The sequence below is a fragment of the Poecilia reticulata genome, linkage group LG1 (genome assembly GCF_000633615.1).
Source record: "Poecilia reticulata strain Guanapo linkage group LG1, Guppy_female_1.0+MT, whole genome shotgun sequence".
Classification (NCBI taxonomy): domain Eukaryota; kingdom Metazoa; phylum Chordata; class Actinopteri; order Cyprinodontiformes; family Poeciliidae; genus Poecilia; species Poecilia reticulata.
Genome location: NC_024331.1, coordinates 14,063,571 through 14,083,529, shown reverse-complemented (window position 1 = coordinate 14,083,529; position 19,959 = coordinate 14,063,571). Strand labels below are relative to the sequence as shown.

General features: G+C 38.1%; 2 protein-coding genes across 4 annotated transcripts; both read left to right on the top strand.

Annotated features, from left to right (window-relative positions):
* Nucleotides 1-5,065: 5,065 nt before the first annotated feature.
* Nucleotides 5,066-17,824, top strand: LOC103464456 (target of Myb protein 1). 3 transcript variants are annotated; one of them, XR_533662.1, is made up of 16 exons: nucleotides 5,067-5,280; nucleotides 8,885-8,969; nucleotides 9,134-9,212; nucleotides 9,431-9,580; nucleotides 10,307-10,441; nucleotides 10,532-10,681; nucleotides 13,678-13,794; nucleotides 14,437-14,570; nucleotides 14,659-14,701; nucleotides 14,832-14,964; nucleotides 15,208-15,277; nucleotides 15,689-15,764; nucleotides 15,880-15,939; nucleotides 16,025-16,067; nucleotides 16,163-16,374; nucleotides 17,743-17,824. XR_533662.1 is itself a non-coding variant. In XM_017308349.1 (15 exons), the coding sequence occupies exons 1-15, from the start codon at nucleotides 5,208-5,210 to the stop codon at nucleotides 16,306-16,308; spliced, it is 1,491 nt and encodes a 496-aa protein (XP_017163838.1). In that variant the 5' UTR covers nucleotides 5,066-5,207; the 3' UTR covers nucleotides 16,309-16,605. The 3 variants fall into 3 exon arrangements, 2 of the variants coding, with proteins under 2 accessions (XP_017163838.1, XP_008406800.1); XM_017308349.1 differs by lacking the exon at nucleotides 17,743-17,824 and having other exon boundaries at nucleotides 5,066-5,280; nucleotides 16,028-16,067; nucleotides 16,163-16,605; XM_008408578.1 differs by lacking the exon at nucleotides 17,743-17,824 and having other exon boundaries at nucleotides 16,163-16,605.
* On the top strand, nucleotides 17,595-18,702 carry LOC103464450 (noggin-3-like). The gene has a single exon (XM_008408567.2). It carries the CDS (start codon nucleotides 17,638-17,640, stop codon nucleotides 18,490-18,492), a length of 855 nt encoding a protein of 284 aa, XP_008406789.1. The 5' UTR covers nucleotides 17,595-17,637; the 3' UTR covers nucleotides 18,493-18,702.
* Nucleotides 18,703-19,959: the final 1,257 nt, after the last annotated feature.

Sequence of the window (19,959 nt, the reverse complement as noted above, 5' to 3'; positions counted from 1 at the left end):
TTTAAAAGCCAGTACTTTTTTACTTTTACTTAAGTACAAATGCTAATGTGGTAGTTTTACTTTTACTTGAGTACATTTGTGTCTGTGTATTTGTACTTTTACTTAAGTACATTTTTTGAGTACTTTCTCCACCACTGCTGGACACAAACTCTTATTCCGTACTTCCATAGGCTGCATTATGTTCGGTCCAGGGCCCTCTGGTTTTAAACAGAGTTGGTTGGATTAGCTCTGCCTTCTGTCATTTTAGAAGTTACACATTTGAACTAAAACTTTTGCGTGGGATTCCTCAAGGTTAAGTTCTCGGGGCACTTTTAATCAACATCTCAATGCTGCCCCTGGTCTGATTACATCTTCGACCAAACCTGTGCTGATGACACAGCGTTTGTTTTCCTTTACCAATTGTCCACAGTCCCTTAAAGTGTTGGTGGTTGTTCCTAGTTTGGTCATGTCACACTTTTTCTGTCTTTTTTGGCACAGTATGATGCCGTCCTCTGTGGGAGTCCAACCAATGCGTCAGTTCACCCACAAACAGAATGTTTCGTGCCGACTGTGAAAGAACAATGAAGTATTAATGACAGCCTACTGTAAGAAGAAAGAGCCGTGATGCCAACAAATAATAACAGATAGAAAACATCTACAAGGCGATTCCTCCAATTTGCCATATTTGTTAAGAATCTACTGTCCTTAACGACAATCAAAGTTTATAAAAATGCAGTACAACTGAATTATAACATGCATTAATGTTATTATTTTTATGAACTTTTTTTTTCTCAATTGATTCCTACAACTAAAAACACACTGATCGGTAGTGGCTTGGGTGCACTGATACAAAGTGGTTTGTTTGCAAGTACAAGATTAATAGGAAGGGATGAAAAGGTGATGTATAGTTACAAAGCCACGAGAGGTCGGGTTTAAACTATTTCATAACCCGGGAAACGCCAGATCATTTACATGTTAAGCCACTTGAATTAATAGAGAGTGTAGTTTCTTTTCACCGTGATATTGTGAGTAAGGTAGGTTTGAACTTGGATCAACATTTTAACAGTAACATAAAAGTTCACTGCTTTTTCAGCAAAACTATTCAAGAATTAAAGGATTCAATTGTTGACAGAAAAAGTACAGGATGCTTTTATTTTCAGTAGATTATTGTTGTCTGTTGTCCCAATCGAAGGAGACCTCAGGGCGAACACAGAACCTGTTGGAGGTAAAGTACACTAGATAATTAGGTAGTACCAGGTTGAAACCCTTCAACCTTCAGAACCACCTTGACTTTTTGTGGCACATTTAAAAAGGTTTCATAAATATTCTGAACATTCTACAAATTTAACAGCTGATCATGAGAATCTGCTGTTTCCATCGCTCAAGAAACCATTCTGAGATTATTGTCACATAGTATATGCTCCTGTTGAAAGTAGCCATATGAAGATGGCTACACTGTGGTTATAAAAACAACAATGCTCAGGTAAAACAATGGTTGACTAGTTCTGAAGAGTCCAAACCAGCAAATTATCTGCCACACCATTACACCATTACACCAACAGCACCAATCTGGGCTGTTAACACAAGGAAAATGGATTTGTTCCTTTATGTATGGCTTATTCTGACCCTGCGGCCTGTTTCTTTGCAGCAGAAAATGATGCTCATCAGACGTTTCTCCAGTTGGTTATTGTCCAGTTTTCTGGAGTCAGTTTGGTGTTTGTGGCTGGTGCTGTTGGGACACCAGGCGGTTTTCTCTAGCTGTAGCTCAACTGTGTGTTTTACATGTTGTATTTGTCATGCTTTGCTTGTAAAAAGGGGTAAATTGAGATTATGTTGCGTTTTTAGATTTTAAACCTGTCTGGCCATTCTCCTTTGATTTCTGAAATCAACATGTTTTATCCACATGTTTTATGGACATATACTGTATAATTTTTTTTTCTACTATTTGAATCTGCTGTGAGTGGAAACCCTGTATATGTCCAATTCCTGAGATACTCAGACCCACTTGGGTCAAGCAACCACACCACAAAGATTTTGGAAATTATTTTCACACTGATATATATTTTTCACCTCAGACGTCAATTCCTGCTACTATGCTAATGGAAAGAGAGAGCGAGTGAGCATTGCTCCTTCGCCCTGACGTTCCTTCCCTTTGGGGGGGGGGGGATCTGTGTTTTCGCATCCACCTGAATAATGTGTAGTTGCGCCACTGCCTCCACCTTGTGGTGGTAATGCAAAAACACAAAAAGTCGTCACACGTAGTAGTAGTGCTCCAACATTGCTACAGTTTTACTGAACTTTATGGAAAAATGGCTCCTAAAGTGTTTATATGCATATATGGAATATAAATATGAAGACAGTGTTTCAGTGACAAAGTAAATGTCAGATGTTGTTTGACCCGCCATCTCCAGGGAACAGTATGATAATGTTTTATCTGCAGGTTTAATCAACAAAATGCTCAGTCTTTTTCCTTCAATATTTTATAATGATATTTATATGATGTGCTTGTTGTGAACCTGGTAATTTGGTTGAATTAAAGGTGCAGTGCTATGTTTGCTACGAGCATTTCTGTAACAGCTGAAAGCAACATTGATCTAGCAATAAAATCACTGGAAAATACATAATAAAAAAAATAAATTCCTTCAAAAGAGGAATTTATTTAAAAACGGTTTCTAAAAATTTTTACTTAGGATGTTCTTGTCTGATATCTGAATTGGTATTATCCTAAAAAAGCAACGTCAACAGCATGCAAAAACAGAAGAAATATTTAAATAAACGGGTTTTTGCTGCACTCTTGGTAAAACCGATGGAGAGGAAAACATGCTTTCTCCTCTGATATCTTTCTAGCTTGGTGCTGCAGGGGTTCTGTGTAAACAATGGCTGCTTATAACATCTCTGACAAAGCATTGGAGGTCACTTTAGCCAAAGTAATATAATCTGTAGAGGCCCACCAGCTAGTTGTGGTTTGACTTAATGTTCAAGCAAAACATAATCTTTTGAAATCTGAGGTGCTTCATATCGAGTGTTGTCAAACTGGTCCAGCTTGTTTCATTTCTGTCTTGAGCGAGACATGAAACTACATGCATCTTAATAGAAAACTTAATGACTTATTCTTGTTAGACAGTCTGCCTTTTTCTTTTTTTAACACACGTACACGTAATTGCAAAAGTATTTCATTACCACATTATAATTGCAAACTTATTGTATTTTATTAGCAATTTGCATGGCATACCAATGGAAAGCAGTACAGAGATGTGAAATGGAATAATTTAAAAAATATATATAATTTACAAATAAAAATCTGAAAAATCCCTCATTGCTCCTTAGACAGCAGCACTGGTAAGTTATGCGACCAATTCCTTAGTGATCAAGTGTTTAAAGATAACTGATCATCATTCTGACCACATAGTGACTTACTACACAGTGACTGACAGGAGGAGAAGCATCATGCTGTGGACATTTCTTCAGGAGGGACAGAGAAGTGTCTCAGAGCTGAGAGGAAGATGGATGAAGGTAAATAAATGGTAATAAGAAATCAGTTAGAAGCTCCAAAAGACTTGAAGCTGGGACAGAAAATCATCTTCCAGCAGAACACAGGAACTGTAAGCACACATGCTTAAAGACACACAGATTAAAGCTTCTTCATCCTTATGAAAAAGGATCACATAAATATGATTAAGAAATCTTGGCAGAACTTTAAAAATAGTAGGGCTGTAGTGATACAAGAATCTCACGATACGATACAATACACAATATTCTGCTCACAATACGATATATATTGCGACATTCAGCAAACAATACAATTCAATACACATTTGCGATTTTCTGAAGGATTTTAGAGGGACAGGGTGATTTTGGTGACATTTTGTGACCGTTATAGAGTTGGATTGAATTAATTTAACTGAAAACTGATTAAAACCACCTACTACATGGACATGGACACAGACTTAAAGTCAACAGCTGGACAAAATGAATTAAAGAAGTGGTGATAAAACGTTTCTTTTAATTGAAACAGTACAAACTGTAGCTTACATGCATTTGTAAAGTAAAGAATACCTTTTTAACCTTTACACTTAACATCTGAAGGAATCACTCTAAGCCTGATGACCTAATCACTCTCCCGGCGAAGCAAGCAGTGAGTGAGCAAGGTGACARYTGGATGTTACGATACTTGCGGATGAATATCGATTTTTTTCTAGGAAAGAAAATATCAATATATATCGCAAAATTGATATTATTACACAGCCCTAAACAATAGTATTCACAAACTTTTTTTTATCAATTCTGACTGAATTTTGGATAATTTGCGAAGAGGAATGGGGAAACAATCCAATCTGATGGGCAAATGGAAGACATACCCAAACAGACTTGCAGCTTCAAAGGTGGTTCCACTAAGTACAAACTAAGGCTGAAAACTAATTCATGTCATACATTTCAAATGTTCTTTTAAAACATATAAACCTCTGTATACTTTTTTCATTTACTTCACAAACATGCGCAACTTTGTGCTGACATAAAATCCCATACATCGAACGTTTTGGTTGTAAAGTCACAAAACATGAAAAGCTTTGTCCTTTCCATAAACAGGAAAGGAGTGTGACAAGTATCTATCAGTATAACTTAACACCCCTGATATATTTAGAATTAATTACACAAACATAACAAAATTAAGAACACAAGAAAAAAATGTGATTGTGAGAAATATGCTGTAAATTACAGCAAGTGCTGCAACACACTTGCTGTAATTTAAAACCAATATTTTTACTTAAAACAAACAAGTATATATAACAAGGTATTTATAAAGAATATAGATTTATATTTTGGAGGGGAAAAAAGTTTAGGTTTCATTAAAAAATATATAAGCACAATACTTCTTCCTCAACTAAGTTTGTAATTAATTGTTGATGAATGTTTCTACACTTCTGCAAAATAACAGATGGTTGTTGAGAGAAACTTTGTTGGACAGTAAACTGATAATGTGATCAGAGGTGCATGTGTGTGCGCGCGCGCATATGTCTGTGTGTGTGTGTGTGTGTGTGTGTGTGTGTGTGTGTGTGTGTGTGTGTGTGTGTGTGCTTCCGTGAGTTTTCACGTGACCTCCCACAGAGCTAGTGCACCTCTGCAAGCAGTGGCTGCTTCTGAAAGAAAAAGGAAACACGGCGGTCAGTGAGTCTTGAAACCTGTTTACATTTGCTTTAACGGTGAACAACCAGCTCTAGGTTCCCAGGATGTTTTCTCTCGGGGAGACCATGGAGTTTCTCCTCGGAAACCCATTTTCAACGCCCGTCGGACAGAGAATCGGTGAGATTTATTTTTTCTTAAACATATTAACAGCTGTGTTTTTTTGTAGTCATTTGTGTCATTCGAGATGTGTTTCGACATGTTTCAAGATTTCGGTGGTTAATACAAACGTCCCTTGGGTTGTATTGGTGCAAAAGGCGGTTTTTATGTTCGTGACTTACTCCGAAATTGTCCATATTTGTACAAAAATAACAAATAAGTTTAAGAGGCAGTGACTCAGACGGAGGTGGGACCGTTTTTTAATTCTCGTATACGATTGGTCAGTGCTCATTGAGTAACGGCTAGTTAAGGCAATCAGCATTCAGCTTATTGTTTCCGCACACTTCCGCAGTCTGTGAAGTATTTCCATAAAGCTGCAGCTTCACATCGTTCACAGCGAAAGTAACGGATTTGTTTCAACATATTATTTTCTTTTTGTGCAGATTTAAACCACACATTTACTCCTAAGCTCTGTGAGCCGCTTTCACATTCATTCATTCAGCAGCTGATGCCTGGAGAATGGCGCAGTGTCAGATCAGTCATGAGTAGCGCCCGCACACCCATCTGAACCCTTCCTTCCTCCTTTTTAATCCTCTCACTCTCCTGCACATATATGTGAGCTAGTTCTGAGGCAAATGTGAACACAAGCAGCTGACAGTCACATGAAGTGGAGGCAGCCGGAGGAGGCCAGAGCAAGGGAGAGGGAGGGAATCTGAAAGAGTTGCCTACATGTGGATTGAGCAAAGCAAGGTTGAGGGTTTGGTGAGGCGTAATTGGCTGGTGAGGAATGGGATTTAGAGACTTATGAGAAGGGTGGAGTGCAAGAAAGCTGGCCTTGATTTCAAAATACTGCAAAGGAAAAAAGTTAAAGGTTGACCTTGTTGGCTGAAAGATTTATTTGAGTTTCTAGACGCAATTCTTATAAAATATGTCTATAATATGGTGAAGATTCACATTCCAAAACACACATTTTCAAATGATGCCAAAATTACCTTAGTAGGTATAAAAAAATTAGGGAAGTTACAGTGGTTTAAAAACTGGATTTATGTCCTTCAGATTATGTTGACAAACACTGAAGCCTTTTTTTAAACTGGTTATAGTGAATGTGAGTTCACTGATTTGTAACTGTGCTTTCATTCAGTCAAAATGTCCCATTCATTACTGCAAAATATTGTATTTTCATTATTAAAATCAGTGAGAGACAATAAAAATGTATTGGGCCTTGTTCAGCCAGCTGGCAAGCAGTTCAGTTTAAAAAGACTTTAAACATGATTAAAAAAAACTGTAGTGGTTTTGAAACTGTAATTGAATTGGCCCAAGCCTAACGTAGACAGGGTTGGTGAATGAGCAGCTCGGGTGAAATTACGAGCGGAAGTTCAGTCAAAAGTTTACAAGCAGTTAACACCTTATTGCAGCACAGATTCAATAGGTGTAAATCCAGATCAGTTTGTGTCTGAGGCTGGAGCTAACAGCAGGTTCAACTTTCATAAAACAATCACAAAACACCATAGCAGTTTGTGGAAACATTATGTTACACATTTTTGAATTGTATTCAGCTTTGCATTAGATGGTCATTTACAAAAGAAGTGGCTATTTTTATTCAGGAAATGGAGGTGGGAGGTGGCGCGCCACTAAAGGTCTTCCTGCATCAAACACATATTCAGAGCGGAACATGTAACTTAGAAAAGCAAAGCAGAGTAAAAAAATCAATAAAATAATTTACATTTTGCATTTTATACCAATTTACGCTTAGATCAGAAGTTACTCTGACCAGAAACACTTTGTATGTCCAATTCTCAGTCCGTGTTTCACACAGGAAGATTGTCAGTGATGCAATTTACACTGTAAATAAAGGAAAATTGACTTATTAGCCACTTTGATCTTGGCCCCTCTTGGACAAGCTGCTATCTTTTCCTAAGTAATCTGGATTTATTGTAAACGAGGACTCCTACAGTTTTATCTTCCTCAGATAAGAGATAAACCTTTAAAGCTTCTCACAGGCCACTTCCATAATCCAGAACTAAACAAAGTTGACCTTGTTTGCCGACGATTGTGTAAGCTCCTGTCAACATCTCATGGTTCAGAAGTTGATTTTCCTTAAATACTGGATCCACTCCACTGTAGAAATTATTATGATACAACAGAAGCTGGGGAAAATTTGTTTAGGGGCAGCATTATGTAAAGGACAGAAGAATATTTTTAGATTCTTAGTTTACCATACAATTGGAAAGGCTTCAGTTCACCAAGTTCTAATCAAGAAAGTATATTTTAAGTTAACCATCATTGTAAAAGCCTATTCTATTCATGCAAGGATTATGCAATTGTAGAAAATATGGATAAGTGTTTATAAAACTTAAAGCCTGATCTTGGTTTTTTCAAGGGTCTTAAAATTTCTATAGGTGGAGCTATTGCAGAAATGGCTCTTTCTCTTTCTTTCATGGTTTCTCTACATGACGATACAAATTTCAGTTTTCTCTTTGTTCTTAACACATTAGGCAAAGTGGAGAAAATGCATACATTTTTATTAAAAGCTCCTTAAAAGAACAACTCTTACAATGATGTGCCTGTTTATGTCCTGCTATAAAACTACAGGTGGCTGTAGTTGACCTCAAATCTGTGTTAATGTAGGTGTGTCCTCTGTGAGTCTACAGGCTGTATTTGACATTTCAATGAGGACAACTTTTTAGAAAAAAATTGCAAGTGTGAGGATTGGAGGAATCATTAGCTAAATTCAGACTCAGAATAAAGCAAAATTTTTTAAAAATGCCTGCAACAAGGTTTGTAAAAGCTTGTGTGTGACACAGTTTTCTTAGTACCTTGTGAAATTGTGTCGGTGTGTAGAAGCAAAGTATGACATCATTTTTTTTAAGAGAACCTAAGAGAACCAGTTTAGCATGGGGTGAATGGAGATTTTCACAATATCATAACTATAAGCAACAAATTCTTACGTATACACCACCACCTGTAAAAATATACAACATGATCTGATTGTTTGTATTTAAAACAGAAAGTTAACAACTATCCCCATTGATGCGAAAATGATATATCACATTGATTACTACATTTATTTCTAACATTTATCTGCTATTTTTTAATTCTGACTTTGGAACTTATTTTGCAGAATATAGTTTTATCATCTTATTCTCTATCATGGCATACCACGTGCCTAAACTGATATTGGTTAATTAGTCAGATTATCTGCCTGGACAGTCAGCTTGTTGTTGATTGTGAAAAACACGAGCTACTTTCAGCTGGCTTACTGTATTTGTATGAAGTGATGGTTGGTCCTACTTTAGTTTTCATACCGTATCTGCCTTTGTCTTTCACTGCCATAAACTTATAAAAATTGTATCATTAGTCTTTCTTTTAAGAAAGGAAAATGTGTAGCAGCCCTCTTTTAGCCAGCTGACAGACAGCATGCAGCAATATATGGGTAAGAAATTCCAGTTAGAACAAACTCATGGAGTTTTTTCTAAATCCAAGGAACAATATGATGGAATATGTTAGCAGTTTTGTAAAGTTGGCTACTTTTGTATTGCAAACCCAGCTATAATCATAATGTAGTATCTCTAAATCGGTTCTTCAGTTAATATTTAATTTCACCTTGTTCCCTGTTTGTTTACAGATCGAGCAACCAGCGGCTCTCTGCAGTCGGAGGACTGGGGACTCAACATAGAGATATGTGACATAATCAATGAGACGGATGAGGGGTATGTATTATTTTTTAAAGACTAAAAAACTAAAAAAAACTGGCTGGATTCTGATCTCTGATCAGCTGATATCTGCTTGTGCAACAATTTATTCTTTGTTTTTAAATTTCAAGATAATAAACCAATAAACAAAGGTCAGCTGATGCAAATATTTCTTCCCTCAGGCCCAGAGATGCCGTCAAAGCCATTAAGAAAAGAATAGTTGGAAACAAGAACTTCAGAGAGATTATGCTGGCTCTCACTGTGAGTAATAATTACACATTAAGTGTGCGGTCACAGGCTGAGGAATGTGGGGATGCCAGGGAGCCTGTCAAACACCCGAATGATCATCAGAGATTGGATGTTAGCTTCACTATTTCTTCCAGCGGTTAAATAAACATTTAGCCACTTAGTGAACATATCGATAATAGCGTAATGAATAATATATGCCATAATTTTAGCTTTGTGTTTTGCTTTCGCAGGTTCTTGAGACTTGTGTAAAGAACTGTGGCCATCGCTTCCATGTTTTGGTGGCCTCACAGGAGTTTGTTGAAGGGGTCCTGGTCCGTTCCATTTTGCCCAAATTCAATCCCCCCACAGCCCTGCATGACCGTGTCCTCAGCCTCATACAGGTTCGTTCCAGACAGGAACTGAGTCCAATTGACTCATCTTGTTATCAAGCGTCTTTACTACCTTTGTTGAATCAGTCAGGTGAAATGTGACAAACAGGAACTTTTATATTCATTATAAATCTATTGATTATAAAAATCTTTTCATCTTCATCAGAAGCAACTTTTTTTTTTCCAAGTGATCAGCTTTGTTCCAAGAACTGAAGTCATAAAAGGTTAAAAGTATTCAATTTAATATTTACAAAAGCTTCCATTATGTTTTTGATTGGTTTAGTTTATGGAAATTCAGTCTTTTATCTTGAGCAGATGTTAGATTCACTACTTTACCTCCATTCCTTCCTGATTCTCCAAACTGAGATCATCTCTGATGTTATTTTACGGGTGGCATAATTGTGACTGGTTCTGATTATAAAAGTGCTTTCAGCCTGAAACAGTTTTAAGACCGTCTGGTTCATAAAGTTTACTCAACTGTCACTTGATTATGGCTAAATTAGTTTTATCTCTCACTGTATTTGAGATTTCTGTAGCTCTTTATTCTTTGCTATATAGTAATTGTGACTTTTGTGCTGACTGGAAGATATGATTACATTAAAAATGAGTTGCAAAACAGTTCCTTTCTGCTCTTGCTCAAAGTTGCTTCACTTATTGCTTGTTCCTTTGTCATCTGGAGGCTCTAACTGCATGAAGTCAGTCATCTGTTCATAACTACTCCCATATCTTTATCTTTAGTCATGGGCTGATGCATTTCGCAGCTCTCCCTCCCTGGTGGGGGTGGTGCATGTGTATGATGACCTAAGGCGGCGAGGTCTGGAGTTTCCTATGACAGACCTGGACGCGCTGTCACCCATTCATACTCCAAACAGGGTGAGCCTGGCTGTTAACTGGAAGGTTTATCACACATGAACGCTTCTATGAACGTCTCCGTATATTTTACCTCTTCGTCGTGTCCTGCAGAGTATCCCCGAGAACGGGACACCTGAGGAGACCTCCGTCGCTGCTCCCACACGTCCATCACCAGAGCAAGTTCCTGCCGCCGCCCCCAGTCAAAATACCTCATCTCCAGTCCAAGTCAGTAATGGACCGGTCCCGCTCACTCCACAACTGGTGGGTGGTCCTGAAACTGCCTTGAAATTACATTTTAAATACTCGCCTTTATGGTCAGATTTACTGAGTTTTAACTACCACAAAAGATCATACTGGGAGATCTGCACCCACCTCTCAAATAAACTCCTCAAATTACTATAATACTGAGCCAAATTACTACAATACAAATTTTTTTTCTCTTAGTTTTATTCAGTTGAAGAAATTTTCTAGTCTAAATCAAAGGCCACTATGACTCTGAAAGCTAGACAAAACTTTATTAAAATTCCAGGTTTTGAGATGTAAAAATAAAGTTCATGAAAAATCATTTTAAAATGTTGTCCACTTTCAATGTGGTATATGTACAGTTAAACTAAAAATATAAACATGTTTGAGGAGGAAATGTAAAAAATAAAACTGCTTCAAAATTTGTTGAAGCACTTTTTGATTTAAAATTTGCATTAAATCTTCTCGAGTTCACACCTGCATCAATTATAGTAAATGTGATGAGCCAAATATAAAGTTCAGCTTTCATGGTTGGATTTATTTTTATTACATGTCCTTGTTTTCATTATTAATATATATTTATAGTTTGCAGTTAGTTTAGATGGCATCAAAATGTATTTTTCAGGTACAGAGAAAATGTATGTCACATTAGAGCTGCGAAAAGTTTGAAAATCATGAATATTTAAAGTCTCAAAACCTGGAAAATACAGGTGTTGTGTTGGAGCTCCACTATGCTCTGCCCCCATGTGATGACATGTAGCTACTACAAGAATTTGTAGCAGCAGAAAATCACTGTAGACATCGTTTTAACGACAGATCTGAGGTAGGGAAGACGGACTCTCTCTAATGGAAAGCAGTCAGCAACTCTTAACCCTTCAGGATCAAATATCCTCACATCTACCCACACCTAAGATGTACCCACACACTTTATAAATACTCAACAGCAGGGGCGGATCTAGAAAAATATTTATGGGGTGGCAGGGATTTTTTTTCAGGGGTGGCAGCATATGCCAGTATGTATATATATATATATTATATTATATATATCCATCCATTTTCTTTACACCCTTGTCCCTTAGTGGGGTCGGGAGGGTTGCTGGTGCCTATCTCCAGCTAACGTTCCAGCCGAGAGGCGGGATCACCATGGACAGGTCGCCAGTCTGTCGCAGACACACAAGACACACAACCATGCACACATATATATATATATATATATATATATATATATTTATTTAAAAAAAACGTCTCATTCTCACGTTTAGCTTACACAGACCTAACATTGGACTTAATTTACTTGATTTACTTGTTGCAAAATATTGTTTTTAACTTGCATTGTTTCAAAATGAGCTTCATTTAGCACTGAGGATTAAATATACTATAGTTAAATTATTTTTATGTCTTTCATACTCCTGCTAATTGATATGTATTACTGGATTGGACAGCGCCTATTAGTCGCTATGTGATTCATTGAGTTATGTCCAGAAAACCATTTTATCCCAATGCAGGACGAGCAGAAATCTGTCACAAAAATATTCGTAGCGCCATCATTTGTTATCAGATATATCTATTAAATACGACTTAAAATAAAGAGGAGAAAACTGAAAAATTCTCCGTGATACAAATCTATAAACAATTTTGTTTCTGTTAATTCTGTCAAGATGCAAGAAGGGGCAAATTTCTCTTATATTGGTCAATCATTTTATTTTAAATATGCTGTAGGAGCCGTAGTTTGATGATTAGTTCAGTTTTTGTCGCTTGTTTAGCTTTTAGGAATTGCAGCGGCTGCAGACAGTGTGCCACAATAAAGTTGATACAGGTGAAGAACCAAACACCACTTCTATTCTGCCTTTTCTCGCTCTGTGTGTCGGCTTTACGTGGACCCGTTGCCATGGCAACCGACAGACAACAGCTCAACGAGCAGAGATTACCGATCAGGGGAATCGACACCAAAAAACAAACATTTCCCACACAAAAACGTATTAAAAACCCCAAAACATAACATTCACTCTGTTGCATTATGCTGTCAGGCTTGATGTCTATATTGTCATTATTAATAAGTTTTCGCCTGAGTAAAGGGGTGGTTGATTAGTTGATTTAAACAGCTGCTCTACTGATGACTTGGTGTGCGGGTTGACCTGTTTTAGTGCTAACGGAACCAAAACACACCGAACTGCGCAGCACATGTTAAGGTAATCRAAGTCAATAGAAAGCTAGCAACAGTTAGGCTAGCATAACTGACCCACTGCTCACTTTTTCCTCATATTTTCTTTTAAGTTAAAACTTTTTCCTCACCTGTTAAATCTGAAGMCCTTGTTATCTAATTCATAGGGTTGAATTAACCGCTAAATATTGCGTCCATTTTTCAGATTCTTTGCGTGACTGTGGTATTTTYCTGACCACCCATAATGTTGACTCAATGGACAGCAATGGCGCATGTGTGGCGCACGATAAGTCACGTAATGTCCAGTCCAGTAATTTATATCCATCCATATCAATGCTGCTGCCTCGCGCTCTGTACTTCTCTCGCACTTCCCGCTACTCAGCAGTAGGTGTCAGGTTGCACTGTGTTGCATTCAATGTTGTCGGAAAAACAGATTCATGCGCTTAATGTCCGATTTCCCATAACTATTTATTGAATTCATAGTCGCCAGCTGGGGTGGCAAAAGGGCTGGCAAGGCTCTCATTGCCACCCCAGTAGATCCGCCCCTGCTCAACAGGTAGAGTTGCTACACTGTTGGAAAACATTTATTTATGTTGGCTTTTCCCAAACAAAATCCAAGTCAAAGCAATAGAAATAGTTTTGTAATAGTTTAACGACTAACTCCAGGGAAGCCAAGTTTGATGTTGAGCTCTTTGCCATTCTGCAGGCTCTTATTTTGAAAATGAAAGGTTTGAATTTTGGCCCAGATATCAAGATGTGCCCTTTATTTGCACCTTGACGAGGTAAAGCTAAAATTTACCTAATTTTGTGACTTGTTTTTAATTCTTGCTTTTATTATCTTGTTGGATTTCAGGAGCGGAAGCTGCGGAGCGAGCTGGCCCTGGTTAAAGGAAACCTGGCAGTAATGTCTCAAATGTTAAATGAACTAAAGCCTGGACAGAGCACAGCAGACGACGCAGAGCTGCTGCAGGTGGGTTCATTTGTTTCTCATCTGTCTATCGCTCAGACTCTAACTAAATACGGATGTCTATTCTTTGCAGTTCCAGTTTACAATAAAATGTCAAATCTTTTTTTTAAAATTATAAATCTGGGTGCACATTTATCCACCAACAACTAATTTTATTTTAACTTTATTAATACAGCTGAAACGTCACAGTCCGTTTGATTTGGAAGCAGTTCCTTCTCACTTATTGAGCTACTTATTATTATAGATCTTATCAAACTAATAGCGTAGTCCTGTGCTATTGAAGAAAAAGCATGTGGTAATTGTCATTAGTCATCTCAGACTCATCCTTGTTTGCAGGTGTCTTTTCTGTCAACTTTATAGTAAAAACTACAAGGAAAAGCATAAAACCTCGGAGGGCATCGACCTACAGAGAAAGTTTTTCTTAGTTTGGTCATTTAATGTCTTCAGACATTTTACGAAACATGTTGGAAATATTATATATTTATTTCAAAGTAAAAGCGATACAGTTAAAAATCTATCCGGAAGTAGGTGTACAGTAAATTAAATCATATGCTCCTTATAGCTCCAGGATCATATTTTCTGTTGCATAAACATTTAAATTAGCTGCAGCAATTAATCTCTCTTTCTGCTGGTTTGCTCAAGCAGCAGCTTTTCTCGGTGTGTAAGAAGATGCAGAGTCGTGTGGTTGAACTGATCCCACAGCTGGTGGACGAAGAATTTATGGAGGAGCTTCTCATGGTGAACGACGACCTCAACAATGTCTTCATTCGCTTCGAGAGGTGGGCTGCCGCGGGTCACGCTGGATTGTTGACATTAACTGAAAAATTTGCAGCACTTAACCTTCTACTGTATTTTTTTTTTTGTCAGGTTTGAGCGACTGAGCAAGGCTCAAAGTACAAATACGCAACAGGTAAAAAAATAATCAGAAGTTGTCTGATGCGTTTAAAATAATAAAAGGTGTATTGAAACTAATTTCAAATGTGTTTCTTCATTCATCCTGTCTTCACTCTGTTATTAAATATGACACAACTGCCTTCCAGGCCTCTGCAAGTAGCCCAAATCTCATCGACGTCGGCGCCAAACCTCCGACCAACAAACAGCCCGCTACGATCACAGCAACCAGCCAACCAGCCGTCAGCACCCAGACCAATCACCAGTCATCAGCCAATCACAGTGAGTAAGCTTTGTATAACTTCTGTTAAAACAAAAGTTCCCAAAAATGAAGTTTCTAAAACTTTATTTCTGGGAGCAAAAGGGATGTTGTGGCTGAATCACATGTTTCGAAAAGACTTTCTGCATCTGAACAAATGTCGCAGTGAATAATGCTGAGCATTGAAAACAGAAATTTATTGTGCTATTTGAAATGAAGCAGGATATTATCTGGGTTTTTTTATCATCTGAAATTCTGTTTTGCAGAAGAAGAAGAGGAGGAGTTTGACATGTTTGCCCAGACGAGAGGCAGCTCTTTGGCTGAACAGAGGAAAAGGTGAGCAGCGCTACATCATTTTCTCTCAAATGCTTCTCATAAATCGATGATTTACATCACTGAAAATATCTGCAGGGGGCTAAGTTGATTCATTGGTAGTGTTATTTTGTAATAGCGCAAACAGCAATTCAGACACAATTTTCCATATTGATAGTTTTGACATATCCACACAAATATCTTTTTATGTGATCTATTTGTGTGGATGAATAAGTGTTTGCTTCTTCCTGCTCCTTTTCAAGCAGTAGAGTAGTGGTAAGCTGATTATTTTGTTCATGATTGTGTATGCACATGTTTTCTCTCTCCTACTGATTACTTGTTATAAATCCAGGCTTGTGATGAAAACCTTTTACCCGTCGCTCAATTTAAAACAAGACTGTATTTTCATAATGAAGTTTCTGTATTTGCGTCTAGCGTCAAGTATGAAGATCCTGAGACGGTGGAAGGCCTCGCTGAAGCTCTGGACTCGAGGCTGCAGGTCACAGGAGGGGTGTGTGCTCCACGACGACATTCATCAACTTTACAGGGAACGTCGTCATCTTGAAATAAGAACAGTAGCTGAGTCGTTCCGTTTTTTTTGTTGTTTTTTTTGCGTTTCATTTTAGATGGTGCCAGAGAAAACCGCTTCGCAGAATGACATTGACAAATGGTTATCTTCAGATCTGGTAGGTCCGGACCTCTCGCTGCGTATTTAACATCGGCGGGTGATGAAGGTACAGCGCGGTATTTACCGTTTGTGTTTTAAAATAGCAGGAGGGCGAGTCGTCGGTTTGTGAAGGAGTCTCCAGTGAAGGTATGTTTCTGTCTCTTTAGCTGTTCAAATAAAATATTTCCCAACATTGAATCTGCTTTTCTAAAGAGGAGTTTATAAAACCCACGTCTCTTTAGAGTTTGACAAGTTTCTGGACGATCGGGCGAAGGCGGCAGACCACGGTAGCCTTTCAATTCGCAACGTGCCGCCCTCCACACCAAGACCTCAGGCGCAGGCCGCCAAGCAACAGGACGCCACGCACGACCAGCTCTTCTCTCTTTAAAGAAAACCTCAGATCAACAGTGATACATGAATGTACACAAACCGCATAATCAACTAATTTTATACAGTAAATGCTTTATTTCCTTATAAATCTGCTGTTTCCATGTACATACACACAACTTTATGTAACTCTATTTAAAGTTTACTATAATGTCAATGTGAACAAAAAAACCTTAGCCTGTATAGTTAAGTAATTGCAAATAACGATGTATAAAATCTATTTGATGATGTGCCTTCAAACCAGAGGCATGATTTAGTGGGATCAAAAATAAACGGGGAGCTGTTCCCCAAACATGTAGAGCTTTTTATTTGAAAGTATTTTTATTTTGAAGAAAAAAAGTAAAATAAAACGTGACCCCTGCCTTTAATCCTTGTTGGAGATTAGCGTGCACACACACACACACGTGTTTATATATATATTTTATCACAAAATTTAAGAACTGACAGATTTAAGTAAAATAGAAAAAAACAGTGGATTGTCAGATCTAGTATATTTTTAATTACGTTTTTCTTGTCTAATTGACATGGAGGCACATTTCATTAAACTGCACTGATTTAGTGATTAACACAAATATCAGCATACTTTGTGGTAAAGCAATATTTCTGTGATTAAAAATACATAACTTATGTACTTGTTTTCTGAGGTCGGTTTATTCATTCTCTATTAGCTGTATTAACAGAATAAATGAAAATGAACACGTTATAAGTTGAGCTTTTTAATTACTAGAATAAGCTTTTTGGTCTTTTTTTTTTTTACTTCATCCAGATTGATTTATAAATAAAGTCCAACAATGTTTTTATTAAAAACCAAAGCAGAATTTCAAATCCCAAGATAAATGCATGACATTCTGGGTAATAAAATGGGTGAAGGCATCTGTATTCTTAAAAAATATATAAATATATACCTATATATTTAGAATTCGCAACTTTCATTAACCAATTTAGTAAATGGATGCAATCACAATTATAACCTTTTGGTCAGAAGTCAAGATTGTTTAGCTTTAACGTTTCATCTCACACAAATTGAAATGTGGAATTAGAGATGGATAAAAAGAGTTGATTTAAGTAAGAGGACAAAAATGATGAAAAAGTGAGAGACACGATTTTTCTCAAGAATTTGGCTGTTTGGAATATTGGAGGCTTAAATGAGGTGTGGGAACTTGTACTTTTTGAGCACACTATATCATGTTTGTCTAAATTTGGCATGTTATTGTTTTAAAGCTCAAGGATGTCTGACTTTGGGTACTCAGAGTCCCAGAGGTACCAAAACATACGCTCTCTTAAAGAGGGACTAGACTGACAAGTATTCATTTACTTGGTGCCCTGCATAATGTGGACCGTGTGCACAGCATTACGCGTTGTTGCTCGGTTCAGATGGAGTCTCGCTGTTCTTTTACACGTTTCCATGGCCCTTACATTTAACATTTCAATTCAGCTTCCGAATGGGACAGTCGATAAAAGCCAGGAGGACATGGACTGGGATTCGCCGTTTCTGCAGCTGAGAGCCAGCCTGCCTGCCTACTCTCAGCCGATCCGTCCGTTCAACCTGGTGACAAACACTGACGACCATCGCTGCAACCCCAAACAAAGACATCTGCGCCCTTCTCGTCTATTTCACCTCTTGGGATCCAACTTTGACCCGTTGTGGATGGCTGTGGATCGGCCTTCAGAAGCCGCCTCTGGAAGCGAGTCTTTCTCAGACTCTCAGCTCACCGCCTTGGCAAAAAAGCTAAGCCGTAGTTCTCCAAAGCTCAAAGAGGCTGAAGCAATTCGTCTACAGAAACTGGAGAAAGAAGCTGCAGACCTGAACCTCAGTTCTCTTCCCTGTGGTATTGCAGAAACATTCAGAGGTTGGCTGGTGAACTCGGCAGCGTGTAAACTACACCACCGGTGGGTAGACCTGGGCCCGGCGTTCTGGCCACGCTGGCTGCGACACACTGACTGTGAAAGGCCGGAGAAGGAGAGAAGCTGCTCTTTTCCCAAAGGGATGAAGTGTGTGCGAGCTCAGACGGCGCAAATTAAGATTCTGGCTTGGAACTGCCTGGAAATTGGAGATGGATCCAAGAACCTTAAAGGAGAAAAGTGTGAACACACTGAGACTGAGACAAGCGGAGAAGTCAAAAGATGCTTATGGAGACAAGTGTCTCATCCTGTGGTCACCTCATGTATCTGTTCGTGTAAATAGATGTTTTTTACTACTCCCCTGTTTACCGTTGTCTACAGAAATGTCTTTTTTTACGTTTTAGTAGCGTTCGGTTGTTAATAAAGCTCACCAACAAAATGTAATTATGCTGCTTAATGTCACTGCCTAAATAAGGTCTTGTAAATCTGCATATCTTTAATGATCACTGCTTTCAAACTTGGTGTTATAATAAAGATTATAAATTATCATGAAGCACTTGGCAATACTTTTTTGGCTAATTTAGTTCAAAATTAAGAAAAGTGTCGAAATGGAAGTAGTCAATGTGATTTTATTTAGCTGATCACATTCACTGCTCCTGTCTTTGTAAAAGGCTTGTCAGCTTATTGATTTCACACAACTCCTAGATGAATAGTAAACATTGAATTATTCTTTAGATGGGAAATTGATTTTGAACCTGTAAGTAGGCCTGTCGCGATAAACGATAAATCAATTAATCGCACGAAAAATTAAACCTATTGACCTCATTTTAATTATCGTCTTTATCGTTTCTTCCTGCCTTTTATTCTTTCTATTGATGACACTGAATGAAAAAAGGCTCAGGTCCGGTGCTCTCCACTGACCCTCCCTTCCTCATTTCCTTAGTCTAATGTCCAGCGCACACTACACTAGTTGTCGGCCCATTTTCAAAACCTGAGAGCACATTAGCCGACAGAAATCCAAGGAATAACGGTTCGATCGGGTTCAGCCATGTGGTGTCCAGCCATATGGGCACAAAATAATGGCTACAAGTCCAATTAACTAATTTTAAAACCAGGCATTAATCAATGCTTTACTAGAATCTACCTGTGATGCATGTGGCTAGTGTCAGCGTAAAGTAACCATTCATTTTAGTTTTTAAACTGGTTATATTGATCCTGTGTCCAGACAGAGGGATAATCAGTAGGCCTAGTAGTAGGAGGCCTGTTTGTTCTGAAGATCCTGCAGCACGACTTCTCTTCCTGACATGGCGCCTCCTCACCCTGACTCTCATACTAATATCAGGAACCACAGAGCTCTGTTAAAAAAGAACTCCCTGCTACATATCAGGGAAAGTTTCGGAGGCAAAAAAAAAAAATTATTATAGGTAATAAATTTCAATCATCGAGCAAGAGTGTTTTCAGGCTTACCAGCAATGGTAAAGCTGACACCAATAGTGATGTGCATGTGAATGTATTTAAACCAGAAAACGCAGCACCAACCTGAGATGAAGTGTTCACTACAAATCTCTGCATACTCTGTCTGCTCCCACAGCTATTGGGATCTTCAGGACAAACGCTCCGGATGTTTCTGATCCAAGGAACACGTCTTTGCGGTCAGGAGTTGCTCCAATGGGGTTTTCTGTTCGCACAATTAACCATAACAACGACTGTTTGTATTTGTGTTTTTGAGTATTACTGTCACCATCAGACTTGGCTTGATTAATCAGGTTTATGGTCAGTGACATTAATGTAAACATCCAATGGTGCATTG

Excerpts from the sequence above, each read along its gene's own strand:
- LOC103464450 (XM_008408567.2), top strand. The coding sequence starts at position 17,638 with ATGTGGACCGTGTGCACAGCATTACGCGTTGTTGCTCGGTTCAGATGG.
- LOC103464456 (XM_008408578.1), top strand. The coding sequence starts at position 5,208 with ATGTTTTCTCTCGGGGAGACCATGGAGTTTCTCCTCGGAAACCCATTT. Across the intron at positions 14,965-15,207 it reads CCAGTCATCAGCCAATCACA|AAGAAGAAGAGGAGGAGTTT; the intron begins GTGAGTAAGCTT and ends TCTGTTTTGCAG. Across the intron at positions 16,068-16,162 it reads TGAAGGAGTCTCCAGTGAAG|AGTTTGACAAGTTTCTGGAC; the intron begins GTATGTTTCTGT and ends ACGTCTCTTTAG.